The sequence below is a fragment of the Mastigoproctus giganteus genome, chromosome 2 (genome assembly GCF_048544385.1).
Source record: "Mastigoproctus giganteus isolate SK-2022 chromosome 2, ASM4854438v1, whole genome shotgun sequence".
Lineage (NCBI taxonomy): Eukaryota > Metazoa > Arthropoda > Arachnida > Uropygi > Thelyphonidae > Mastigoproctus > Mastigoproctus giganteus.
Window position 1 is genome coordinate 86034355 of NC_143576.1, and position 13770 is coordinate 86048124.

At 39.4% G+C, this 13770-nt stretch overlaps 1 protein-coding gene across 2 annotated transcripts in view; it reads left to right on the forward strand.

Annotated features, from left to right (window-relative positions):
* Positions 1 to 2817: 2817 nt before the first annotated feature.
* Galt (Galactose-1-phosphate uridylyltransferase) overlaps positions 2818 to 13770 on the forward strand; it is a 154711-nt gene continuing 143758 nt past the window's right edge. For both annotated transcript variants that reach the window (XM_090389326.1, XM_090389327.1), the window contains exon 1: positions 2818 to 3075. In XM_090389326.1, coding sequence (XP_090245452.1) covers positions 3057 to 3075 — 19 coding nt within the window. In that variant the 5' untranslated portion in view covers positions 2818 to 3056. The remainder of the gene's footprint in view (positions 3076 to 13770) is intronic.

The window sequence follows — 13770 nt, forward strand, 5'->3', positions numbered from 1 at the left end:
GAGGATCATATTAGAATAAATATGGTTAATATAAATATGTAGAATTTAGTGCAGGATTTAATTATGTATAGATAGGATTTAAATGATTTAATGAAATTTGGAACCAGCACACGGTATAGGGTGAGGTATGAAATTCAGGATGGGGAAGGGAAGAGGAGTATTTTAAATAAATAAAGACGAAAAATAGCAATAGATTTACGATAGTAGGAAAGGAAATGGGTGAATCAAACTGGTTCACTTGATGTTGGTGGTTCGACTGTTGATGATCCTGCTCAGATAGCTGACAAACTGAATGAGTATTTTGCCTCTACATTCACACGAGGAATTCTGTAAGGAAGGGGAGGACAGAAGTTTACTGAACTCAAAGAGGGAGCTAAATGTTTTTGTAATAACGGAGAGCAAAGTGGAGGAGAAATTTTTGAAACTAAACATAAAAAAGGCTCATGGGGTGGATGGAATCTATCTAGTTATATTGGAGAGGCAGCGAGGGAAGTAAGCAATGCCTTAGCCATAATTATGAGAGCATCATATCATTGGATTCATGAGAGGTCCGCATGGACTGGAGATGTGCAAATGTATCCCAAATTCACAAAGGTTGTTCAAAGGGTGACACAAATAATTATAGACCTGTTAGTTTAACTTCAGTTACAGGGAAAATAATGGAGTGACTGGTTAAAGATATGATGGACACTTAGACAAAACTGCAGTAATAGTTAAGACACAGCATGGGTGTTAAGGGGAAGTCTTGTCTGACCAATTTGATTGGATACTACTATGTGGTCACAAAGGAACTGGATTCAAAAAATAATTTTGATATCATGTATTTGGATTTCAGAAAAGCTTTAGATACTACAGGTGCACAAGGAAGGCTGCTGTACTACATTCAGGGAGGTTGAGAATGAAAAATACATGGGGTAATTGTGCAGTCGGATATGAAGTTATCTGAGCAGTGCAGAGGGATTGCCAGAGCATATCATGGAGTTTTTTCAATAATATATAGGAATTTGGCTATCAGATACATGGAGGTGATTATACTTTTGTATAAGACAATTGTCGGGCCACACTTTGAGTACTGCGTACAGGTCTGAATGCCTTATGTTAGGAAAGATGTAGAGTTGCTAGAACGAGTGCAGTGAAGGGCAACAAAGGTTGGTGAGCGGAACAAAGGGGTTATCCTACGAAGAGAGGCTTAAATTAACAATTACGTCAAGTAACTTCTCGTTAGGTTGAGGTCGTAGACCTTCCAGACTCTTTCAATCTGTACAGCACTAGTCCCAGGTCTATTAGCGCCCTGTGCGAGATTTTCTGGTGCGCTCCGTCCGAGTTGAAATTTACAGCAAATCAGTGAATTTTCGGAGCATTTTGCGCCCCTTAAATTTTGGCGCACTGTTCGGGGTACTCCTCGATCGTACCTTCAGCCGGCCCTGTCCCTTGTCTATACATACCTTCTTAAGCTTTAGTGTCTTTTGTGCTCAACATCGGCTGCGCGGTAGCACAGTGGTATCGTCACCGTCCTCCTCACACCGGGTGGAAAAGGTCCGGGTTCGAATCCCGTCGATGACGCGAGGAATTTTAGTGGGCTTTTTTCACTCCGTGGCTGAGTTAGTCGGTCTGACGCGCAGATAGTAAGGTTTTTCCCACAGAAACTGTGTTTTTTTTCGTCCAGAAACAGCCAAATCGACCAGAGAACACACGCAATTTACAGACAAAATAAATATGGGTAGATGTAATCATTTACAGGGAGACCCTAATATCATAATTTGTTTGTGCTCAACATGAACACAACCTTCTTGAAAAAATAATCCTCTTCTCCGTGTGGACAAAACATCGCACTCTTCGGTATATGCAGACAGGCTGCCAGGGCAGGTCATTGGGTTTTGTCAATGATATATAGGAATTTTTCTAGCAGGGAAAAAGAGGTGATTGTCCCTCTGTATAAGGCAATGGTCAGGCCACGCCTTGAGTACTGCGTATAGGCCTGGAGGCCTCATTTTAGGAAGGATGTAGATTTGCTTGATCGTGCACAGAGAAGGGCAACAAGATTGGTGAGGGGAATGAAGGGATCCTCTTACCAAGAGAGGCTTAAGTTCTGCAAATTGCAGTGGCTGGAGACTAGGCACCTGCGCGGTAATCTGATTGAGGTGTATAAGGCCTTGAATGGGTTGAGCTGAATTCTGATGGGATCCTTCCACTTGTTCAGATTACGAACCTAATGGAGCATAAATTCAAATTAAGAAAAGACAGATGTAGAATAGATGTGCGGAAATTTGCCTTTAGCCAGCGGGTGGTTAATTGCTGGAACAAACTTCCATCTGTCGTTGTGGAAGTTGATAGGTTGAATAAATTTAAGGAGGAACTGGACAGGCATTTGGAGGGAATGGTGTGATTTTTTTTTTTTTTTGGCTGATGCTGCATAAGCTCATGCACATGCTTTCTTGCATCACATGCCACTACTACTGCTAATTCAATTTTTCGTGGTTTAGTGTGTCTTTTCTCGGAAGTCCGAAATTGTACAGAAGTTCACAAATTTTTCATATACTTTTTTTTTTTTAACTCCTTATTTTGGTGTGAGGAGTGCACTTGTGTAATTTGTTAGTATAAATTTCAAACAGCTCTTATAAAACAATGTTAGAATATGCAAGAGACGAGCTTAGCCCATTACGAGGCAGTACAGTACAGTACAGTACAGTATATCATATTGCAGATTGCGTGTATTGTATATAGCTGTTTTTCTGTATTGTGGGATGAAAACTAAAGTTTCTTGAGAAACTTGGTTGAATTGCTCTAAATAAACGTAAATGCATATTGTGTGTGTGTGTGTGTGTGTGTACGAACTATAACATCATTGTGTGGGTTCATTTTATGATAAATGTGAAGTAATAATATTTGCTCCAGTATTTTTGCTCATCTTCCAGTTATGTCGTAAATGAGATTAGATATCACACAGTTATGAAAAATTAGATAACGGAATGTAAGGGGATATATCCTGTTATTTTACAGGAGGGTCGATTTGGAAAAAGTTTAATAAGAGAAGAGCATGCGAGTCATCCAGAAAAATGACATTTAATTTTAGTGGTAAGGCTTTTTCTGTGATTTATGGCGATTTCGTGATGATTATTATGAAAAATGAGTGATTATTAATTAAGGTAAAAAATAAAGTACATATATCCGCGGGCTTGAATGGAGGTTCTCCCCACACTCCTGTGACCGCGTTTGGGGTGCGTGGTATGCCCTTTCCCTTTTGCACGATACTTTGGGCATGGAGAGGCCCGTGGCATTCCCTTTCTCTTTTTCACGATCCTTACACACGCACATAATTGGGCATGGAGAGGCCGGGAACACCTTTCAGGCTTCCAAGCCTGAAAGGTGTTCCCGGCCTCTTCATGCCCAATTACGGTTACCAGAAATCAGAACTTAAAAACTTGCCCTTCGATAGCTGCTGGTTTTGAAAAGTATACAGAAAAGTGGATAGTATGAACTAATTGATTTTGTGTATATTTTATTGTAATATTCGGACAGTAATGTTGCTATATTAAGATTCAAAAGATAAATTAGCAAATGTTGAAATTAATGCTGTAGAATCAATACTTTTTATCAGTACAATACTACAAATTTTAATCAATTCAATACTACAAATTTACTCTACTAAATAAAAAAAAAAAAGGTAAAAAAAAAAAAAAAAAAGATAATTTATATAATATGGGTTTTCCACTGTAATAATTTTGTGTCACAGTTTTGTTGCATTAGTATTCAGTACTTATATTAAAAACAATGTAAAGACTTCTTTATGTTAACATGAGAAGGAAAGGTATGAATTACATTGGTTATGAATGGTATAACTGTTGATGATCATGTTCAGGTTGCTGACAAGCTGAATAGATATATTTTCATCCAAATTCATATGAACAATTTTTTAGTAATGGATGCTCTGAAGTATGTTAAATTCTAATAGGGATCTATATGATTTTGTGATAACCGAGTGGCATTTCAAAGAGAAATTGTTGAAGCTAGCACATGGGGCAGATGTGATGTATCCGGTTATATTAAAGAAGGGCAGTAAAAGAGGTACGCAAACCTTTAGCAATAATTATGAGAGCATTGTTGAATTTAGGAAAGGTCCCAATGGATTGGAGGCATGTGAATATCTCCCCAGTTCACAAATGGGAATCAAAGGGTAAAGTGAGCAAATACAGAACTGTTTTTTTTTTTTTTTTTGATTTGGTAGTTGTTGGCGCATCGGCTTCTGTGGCCATATTGCACCTCCCAAGGTTTTTGCAGTACTTTGATCCAAGCCCGAGGCGGGAATCGAACCCGCGACCTTTGGGTTGCTGGGCAGGTACTTTACCCACTCAGCTAGCCCGGTCGGCCACAGAACTGTAAGCTTGACTTCTGTTCCAGAGAAAATATTGGAGTGTCTGGTTAACGAAGTAATGCAGGACTATCTAGACAGAAATGAAGTTATATGGCAATCACAGCATGGATTTGTTAAGAGGTGACCAATCTGATTGGATACACTGCATTAAGAAAGGAGCTGAATACAAAAAATAATTTTCACATCATATACTTTGATTTCAGAAAAGCATTTAATACTGTTCAACAAGAAGGATGGCAAAAATTTAACCCCGGGGGCTCACATCTGGTGAGTATGGGCTTGGCAAACCCAGGGTCCTGAGCTGGATATCATCATTCTTCTCTTTCTTGGTGATACCTTTTTCTCACTCTCTCTCTCTCTCTCTCTCTCTCTCTCTCTCTCACACACACACACACACACACACACACACACACACACAGGGGGCTAACTCGGGAATTTTTTTTTTTGGCTGGTGCAGCATAAGCCTCAGGCTTCCTTGTACCATATGGCTAATAATAATAATAATAATAATAATAATAATACAAATTGGATTAGTGTGGCATGGATAAAGGGATGGTGGAGTGGGAGAAGGTAGACATTGTTAATAGGCACTGCTTGTCTCTAGCTAATTTTATTATTATTGCCCTTCAGGTTTCTGCACTGGTGCTATTGTTTTCATTATTTATTAATGAAGGCATATCAGGCATAATGTCTAATTTTGCAGGTGATGCAGAGGTTGGCAGGGTAGTTAATGACAGTAATCTGAGTATGTTATTTTAAAAGATCTTGAAAAATTAGGCTGATGGGCTGACATGCGGCAATTGAAGTTTATCATTGATAATGCAAGGTACTACATTTGGGTAGTGGTAATAACAGAATAACACACCGGTTGTGCGGTATTATACTTGAGGTAGTAGAGGATGGAAAAGATCTAGGGTAATTGTGCAGTCAGATCTCTTAGCAGTGCAGAAAACCATCTAAGATGTCATCTCATGGGGTTTTGTCAGCAATATACAAAAATTTTTTGCTACAATGATATAGGAATGTAATTATTCTGCTGATAAAGCAAAGGCAGATCTTGAGTACTGCATCAGTTCTGGAAGCCTATCATTTTAGGAGAGATGTGAATTTGTTGGAACTGGTACCGAGAAGAGCAACGAGATTAGTGAGAGGAACAAAAGGATGCTTTTACCAAGAAAGGATTCAGTTGTGCAAATTGTATTATCTGTGGAGACTAGGCACCCACAAGGAGATCTGATTGCAGCTCTGATAAGTCTGAATGAATTGATAAAGCTGAATGTTGATGGCATCCTTACTCTTGCCCAGACCACACCTAAGGGGTATAAACAAAAAAGGAACAAAAAAGGAGTACTCTGTTTCACTCCAGGGGCTCACACCTGGTGAGTTTGGGCTTGGCACACCCAGAGTTCTGAGCTGGATATCATCAATTCTTCTCTTTCTTGGTGATCTTTTTTCTACTTCTCTCTGTCTCTCACAGGGTAACTCTGGAATTTTTTTTGGCTGGTGCAGCATAAGCCTCAGGCTTCTTTGCACCATATGGCTGATAATAATAATAAATAATAATAAAGCAGCTTTGTACTTCTTGCTGCCAGCATACTGGATACATGAGGAACTATTCCTCAATTGTTTCCAGAGGATTTCCCCATGGGTCGGTCTTGGGGCCTCTCCTGTGGAACGCAGTGGTGGACCCAGTGGTTGGTCAAAGATCACGAAGACACTCTCAAAATAGCTTATGTGGAGTGGAAGGACGATCAAGAAGGGTAATTGAAGAGCTAATCCAACTCATACGGGATGATCTATTGGCTTGAGCACAAGTGAATAAACTAAAAATCTCTACCAGCAAGACAAATTTTATGATTTTCTGAACTCATTTGGCATACAATAGACCTCCAAAAGTTCTAATAAACAACTCTCAAATTCCCTATGTCTCAAGCAACAAATATCTAGTTGTAACACTGGATGGCAGATTATCATTCTTGCCGCATGCATCAAAACTGTTAGAAAAATCAGGAACTTCACTTACTCCATGGTTAGAATCTCTAAAAAAGAATGGGGATTGATGAAGAAAACCCTTTCATTATGCTATAAGACAATATTCTTACTGATTGTGTCTTATGCTGCCAGTGTATGGTTCAGAAATGTTATTAAAGTTAAAATACATACTAATCTGATATTCTTACAATGCTCTATTCTTTTGGCTATCAATTGTGCTCCTAGAACAGTATCTAAATAATGCTTTACAGGTGTTAGGTGATATGATGCCCCTTGACCTGTTTATTATATACAGAGCAAAGACTACGCAAATATTGGGGATTTCCTCAAATCTAGCAAACAACTTAAAGATGGAAAAGACCAGAATTTGGAAGGAACTTGTAAAGGTGTGGCAAATCCGTTGGGATGAAAGTGAGCACGGATTGGTTACTAGGAAATTTGTTCCTAAAGCTGATTTTGTGTCAAAATTTCAAGTTTTTCTGTGGTTTACACCTTCTATGACCACATCTTATTTACTTACAGGTCATGGTTCCTTCCGTTCTATGTTCTTCGAAAGAGGATTGGAACCTTTTCCTTATTGCACTGTGGAGGCTTGGAGAGTAGGACCCTGTACTTTTCCATTGCCTATTATACTCACGTGTGGCCTCCAGATCTTACTGAGGCTAATGTAAACATAATTGTGGAAAATAAAACTAATTTCAAGGCATTACAGATTTTTTCCACCTTGGCTTTCAAGAAGAGAATTGAGCTGAGAGCTCAAACTGCTAGGCAATTCACTTAATAGATCTTGAAAATCTAAAGTAATAGATGGAAATCGGCTTTTAGTTGCCATATTGTGACACATCACCTAACCTGCAACCACAGTATAAAACAACGGGTGCAATTTCTAGATCTGGTGTGACTAGGACTCTATTCCCAGTGACTTCTTGGACGTGGACTTTAGGCGAAATGTGTTCGACAGCTCTGTATGCTATCAACATTGCTGTTTTGAACAAAACTGGAGACAAACGGACTTTCTGCCTTTTCTGTGTTGGATATTATATATTGGACACATCTGATCCACTTTGGAGACTGAAGCAAGCATGTACTAATTACAATTAAATTACAGCTATGATTTTGTGTAAGTACATGGTACTAGTGAGGACTTGTAAAGAATCCTTCAGTTTGGGAGAAGACTTAAAACGAAAGATGCTGTGTTGGTTGCCATTGTGTTTGCCCGAGTTGGGCCTTGGTAACAACTAAATGTTTATATTGTAAATATAAACAGTGTAGATGATGTAATGTTAAAAGCCATACTCGTTTTGGTGCTATTCCAGGCCTTGTGTGGACTCAGCACTATTATCAGTAAACTTAATTAAGTAGTGATAAATGTTAAATTGCTATAATTTAAGCACTGAGTGCCATGTTTACCTAAAAATATGTAGTGGTACTACTCTGGGTAACTATGCCACTTTATTTTTTATTTTATTATTATTATAATTTTATTTATTTATTTACTTATTTTATTTATTTATTTATTTTTTTTTTTGCTGGCTTCAAGGTCTGGGCAACCTGGGAGCAGGGTTGCTGGCACCCACTGGTATTGCACTGGAGACAAACAAAACGTGTTTATGTGTACAAAATCCTGCATCCAGTGGGTGCAGGATTTTGTGCACATAAACACATATAGGACAGAAGACCAGGCCGGTTTCATCTTGCTTGGGGATGGGCACCAGGCAGCAGCTGCCCAGGTGTTTGCTGCTCCCTGGTGTCGAAGCTGCCTAGAGTTTATACACCAACACAGAGAACAAAGGTGGAGATGGGTCGCTGCCTTGGAGCCACCATGATACCCATACAGACACACACACATACACACCCTGGATGATGGAATGTATATATAATTGTATATAAATCTATGTAAGTTTTGTATATATATGTGAATGTATTTACTAAATGGAAAAAATGCCAGCATACTGGTTTATTTCTTTAATACTATCGTGTTGTACATCGAACTAACATTAAGATTTTACTTCATGAACATAAATGGGCCTGTTGTACTGGATTCCATTGCATAAAGAGATAAATACTGTATAATCCAGTGAAAAACTTTTAATAACAAATGGCATGAAGCTTTCAGGGTTAAATGGGCCCCTTCATCAGCAAATTCTAATGGGACTGGATTATACAGTATTTATCTCTTTATTTTACATCATACTTTGCATCAGTTTGGATTGTCGTCTACTGCTGACAGTGGTGGATTCAGGGTAAGGGCACTGGGGCACGTGCCCCCTGTCGTTTTTCGGAAAATATACACCAGTTGTTTAAATTCCCTTTAGCTCCAAAAAAAAATTTTTTTTTCATTGTTAACATAGGATTTTATCTATTTTTGCATTGTCTCAGCTATTTTCAACTGACTACAGTTTGCAACACTGATGCTAAAGTGATCGCCATTCTAGTGCACAAAATGTTTTTTTTTTTTTTTTTTTTTTTTTTTTTTTAATGAAAACTCCAAACACAAGAGGTATTAGAACCTATAGTACTGTGTATGGGTTGGAGGTTGAGAAGGCAAAAGAAGATATTTGTTGACATTAGATTTGAACTTCTGTAGATTGTAATTTACAGGAAATACGTATGAAGGAAGGCTGTTCCAGAAAACTGCAGTTGAATGAATAAACGAGGAAGACGAAAAGTTGGTTCTGTGAGTTTGAAGTTGGACAGTAAATGGATGTTGGCTGGTGGCTGCATGTGTTCGGACTGTTTAGAAAGACTGAGTGAGAATTATAGAAGCCAATTCAGAAGAACAGTGCCCATGGAAGTATCTGTACAAAAGGCATGCAGCAAAAACAGACCACCTCTGAGACAGAGAGTGGAGAGACTCTGTTAGCGACAAGTCATTAATTAACCTAATTGCCTTCTTCTGAATGGAATCCAGAAGCCTGAGAGAGGCACTGCCCCAGTTGTGGGAAAAATTCCACGGCAGGGTGGATTTACAATTTGTACAGAGTGAACAAATGTTTGGAAGAAAAGTAATGCCGAGAGAGAAAGAGAAAACCAAGTTTTTTAGATGCAGAGGAAGCACTATTTGTAATGTGCTTGTGCCAAGAAGTTAGGGTAGCATTAGCATTAGTAGAGGCATATGATGCAAGAAAGCAAGCTTATGCAGCATCAGCCAAAAAAAAAAAAAAAACTTCCACTTCACCGTTCCGTTCGTTCGAAATACCCATGGAAGTATCTGTACAAAAGGCATGCAGCAAAAATCAGCTGAGCCTTAAATTTATTTAGGCTATCAACTGCTACAACAAGGGATGGAAGTCCGTTCCACCAACCAACTACCCGCTGGCTAAAGGCAAATTTCCGCACATCTATCCTACATCTGTCTTTCTCCAATTTGAATATATGCCCTCTCAGGTGATTATTCTGAGCAAGAGGCAGAATCCCATCAGCATTGAGCATGCTCAAACCATTCAAGGCTTTATACACCTCTATCAGATCACCTCACCGGTGCCTAGTCTCCAGACACTGTAATTTGCAAAACTTAAGCCTTTCTTCATAAGAGCATCCCTTTGTGCCATTCACTAATCAGTTGCCCTTCTCTGTACTCGTTCCAGCAGCTCTACATCCTTCTTGAAATGAGGCCTCCAGACCTGTATACAGTACTCAAGGTGTGGCCTAACCATTGCCTTATACAAGGGAATAATCACCTCCTTATCCCTGCTAGAAAATTTCCTGTATATCATTGACAAAACACCATGAGCTACTCTTGCAGCCCGTCTGCACTGCTCAGAGAACTTCATATCTGCCTGCACAATTATCCCCATGTCCTTTTCATTCTCTACCACTGTCAGTGTAGTACCACAGAGTTGATACGTTGCTCTGGGGTTGCTGTTTCTCATATGTAGTGTTTACATTTGTCAATGTTAAACTTCATTTGCACCTCTCAGCCCATCTGCTCAACCTTTCCAGATCCTGTTGCAGCAGCATAGCATCAGTAGTGTCCTTAACAACCCTGTCAACCTTTGTATCGTCTGAAAACTTGGACATTAAGCTTGATATACCATCATCAATATTATTTATAAATACAGAAAACAATAATGGACCCAACACTGAACCCTGAGGGACTCCACTAATAACATTAGTCCACGGTGAGCAGTGTCCATTGATTACCACTCTCTGTCTTCTCCCCCTCAACCACCCCTTTATCCATAGCAGCAATTTGCCTCCAATGCCACACTGCTCCAATTTGTGCAGCAGTCTTCCATGTGCAACAGTATCAAAAGCCTTTCTAAGATCCAAGTATATAATATCAAAGTTATTCCCTGCATCCAGTTTTTTTGTGACTGCACCATTGTATCCAATCAAATTGGTCAGGCAAGACTTTCCCTTAACAAAACCATGCTGTGTCCGAGCTATAACTGGTCTTGTCTAGATGATCCTGCAGTGATTCTTTAAGCAGTGCCTCCATTAATTTTCCTGGAACAGAAGTTAAACTAACAGGTCTATAATTACTTGTGTCAGCCTTTGATCCTCCTTTGTGAATTGGGATCACATTTGCACATCTCCAGTCTATGGGTACCTCCCCTGAGTCCAAGGAATCTCTCATAATTCTGGCTAAGGGTTTGCTTACTTCTTTTGCTGCCTCCTTTAATATAACTGGATAAATCCCATCCACCCCAGGTGCCTTTCTTGTGCTTACCTTCAACAATTTCTCTTCCACTTTACTCTCAGTTATTACAAGATTCTCTAGCTTACTGCCAGAGTTGAATACACCTCTGGCATTCCCCTCACTGAATAACTCCTCATGTGTGAATGTCGGTGCAAAATATTCATTTAGTTTGTTAGCTACCTGAGCAGGATCATCAACAGTTGAACCATCGATATCAAGTGGACCAAACTGATTCATCCCATTCCTTCTAGAGTTTACATAAGTAAAGAACTCTTTGCTGTTTTTCTTTGCATCCTTTGCCAAACGTTTCTCATAATCTGCCTTTGCCTGCCTAACCTCCTTTGTGACTTGGTTACAGACCAGCTTATATCTATCATAGGCTTCTGTGTCACATGTTAATTTATATGTATCCCATGCATTTTTCTTCTCTCCCATGTGTCTCATTAGTTCATCTGACATCCATTTAGGCCTAAACCTTGAACAATATTTCTTAGTTGGTATGTAAAGCCTAGTAGCTTCCAAGATAAGTTCTTTGAATGCTTCTCATTTTGAATTTGCTGTTGGTAACATCATCAGTTGGTCCCACTGTATAGAATTTAAATACTGTCGCAGACCATCGTGTTGCCGTTACAAAAGCAATAACCCTTTCCTTTACCCCTGATGGTATTACCTCTTTGAGTAAATCCCACTTCAGCACACTGTGATCACTGCCACCTAGTGGTTCCTTTATCTGCAGATTCTTAATGCATGAAGAATCACTACTGATAATCAAATCAAGTATATTACTCTCTCTAGTTGCTTCCCGAACATGCTGATGTAGAAAACAATCATGCAATAAATCCACAAAAGCCTTGCTAGTGTGTGAGTGACCAACCCACAAATTCCAGTGAATATCTGGGAAATTAAAATCCCTCATTATAAGACTCTCTGATTTACTGGCCCACTCTATTTCCCTGTACATTTTCTTATTATACTCATCAGAGTCATTAGGCTTATAACACACTCCTACTCTCAATTTTGATCTCCCAATGCTTATGTCACACCAAACTGACTCGACACTACACTGTCCAGCGATGTCGACTGGCTTCTCTTCCTTGGATTTTATGTTTCTTAACTAATAGCATAACCCATCCTCCCTTCCTACCCTGTCTATCCTTTCTGTAGAAGTTGTACTCCCCAAATTCCAGTTCTGTATTCCTTATATCTGTGACACTACGCCTCTGATATTCCCAAGATATCCACCTTTGATGCTTTGAGCAGTATCTCAAATTCATCAAATTTATTTACCAAACTCCTAGCATTGGTGTACATGTAAGTATACATGCACCTGTTCCTATTCTTAGCTACCCTAACACAACCCATGTGTTTACTTGTACCGCAATGACTCCCAGCAGTCTCTGAAACATTCTGCATCTTGTTTTCCTGACTTCTGCTCATTCCAATAGAGGCAGTGCAAGAATCACTTTCACCTCTGCCAGTGGCTACTGTTAATCTATTAGTCCTTGTATCCCCCCAAGCTAGCAGTTTTCCAACCCACCTAACACTGCCTCGATAGCATCAGCAAATATTCTTGCACCCTTTCTATTTAAGTGTATCCCATCCCTGTAGAAGCAGTCTCTCCTGTTAATAAGTACAGACCAGGCAGAAAAAAATTCTACCCCCTTGAGCCTTACAAAATCTTTCCAGGGCCGAATTGATCGATAAGTCTCTCATCATATACTCCCTCCTGTCGTGTCTGGCAGAATTGCAGACACTTTCAAATTCAACCCTAATTCACGGCTTTTTTTCAACAGTGACCTGTACTTGTTAAGTAATTCTGCCAGTCTCCTACTCTTAATATCATTAGTGCCAACATGTACAACTATATCACCTTTTGTGCCCTTAAAAGATGATATCTGCTCTGCAACGTCATCAACCTTTGCCCCTGGCAGACATACCCTGATCCTGTTCCACCTATCCTTTTTACAAAGCATGTTCCCCGTTTCCTTGACAGTAGAGTCACCAACAACTACTAGTTCTTGTTGGACCAGCGCATTCTGCCTTGGAGGTTGCTGCTGTGTTGCATGATGACCAAGTGCAAGCTCTGGCGTTGATGTGGGCAGCTGAGAGCTTGATGGGCCCCTCAATTTAGTACCTCAACATTGATCAAGGGTTCAAACCCTTACTGTGTATGTGGTGTTGAAGAAACTTGGTACCATGTATTATATGATTATTTGTTATATGAGAATTATAGAGCTGAATTAAAGAATGTAATTAGTGATTTGAGGTATGGAAATGAAAATAATTACTCATCAGATTATAATAAGTTGTTGCTTTTCAAAGGTTTGCTATTTCTGTATTTCTAAAAAGAAGACACTTATCAGCCTGGATATTTGTAAACTAATGACTGTTCACTGTATAGATGTTTTTCTTCCCCCCCCGCTATTCTTCTTCCTTTTTTTTTTTTTTTTTTGTTTGCTGCCACAGTGGAAATTGACCTAGTGTGGGATAAATTGCAAGGGTGAAATTTGGGTAGCAGGTAAAAAAATTATTTTTTAAAAATTTTTTTATTTATTTATTTTTTTATTTATTTATTTTTTTATGCTGGTTCCCAGGCCTGGGCAACTTGGGGGCAGGATTGCTGGCACCCTCTGGTCTAGCACTTCTACCAGAGGGTGTGGGAATTTTGTGCAGTCAGCACAGACAATATAGTAGACCCAGGCCCTGCTCTACAATCATAAGGACAGGCATCAGATAGCAGTTATCCTAGGTGATAGCCGCTCCC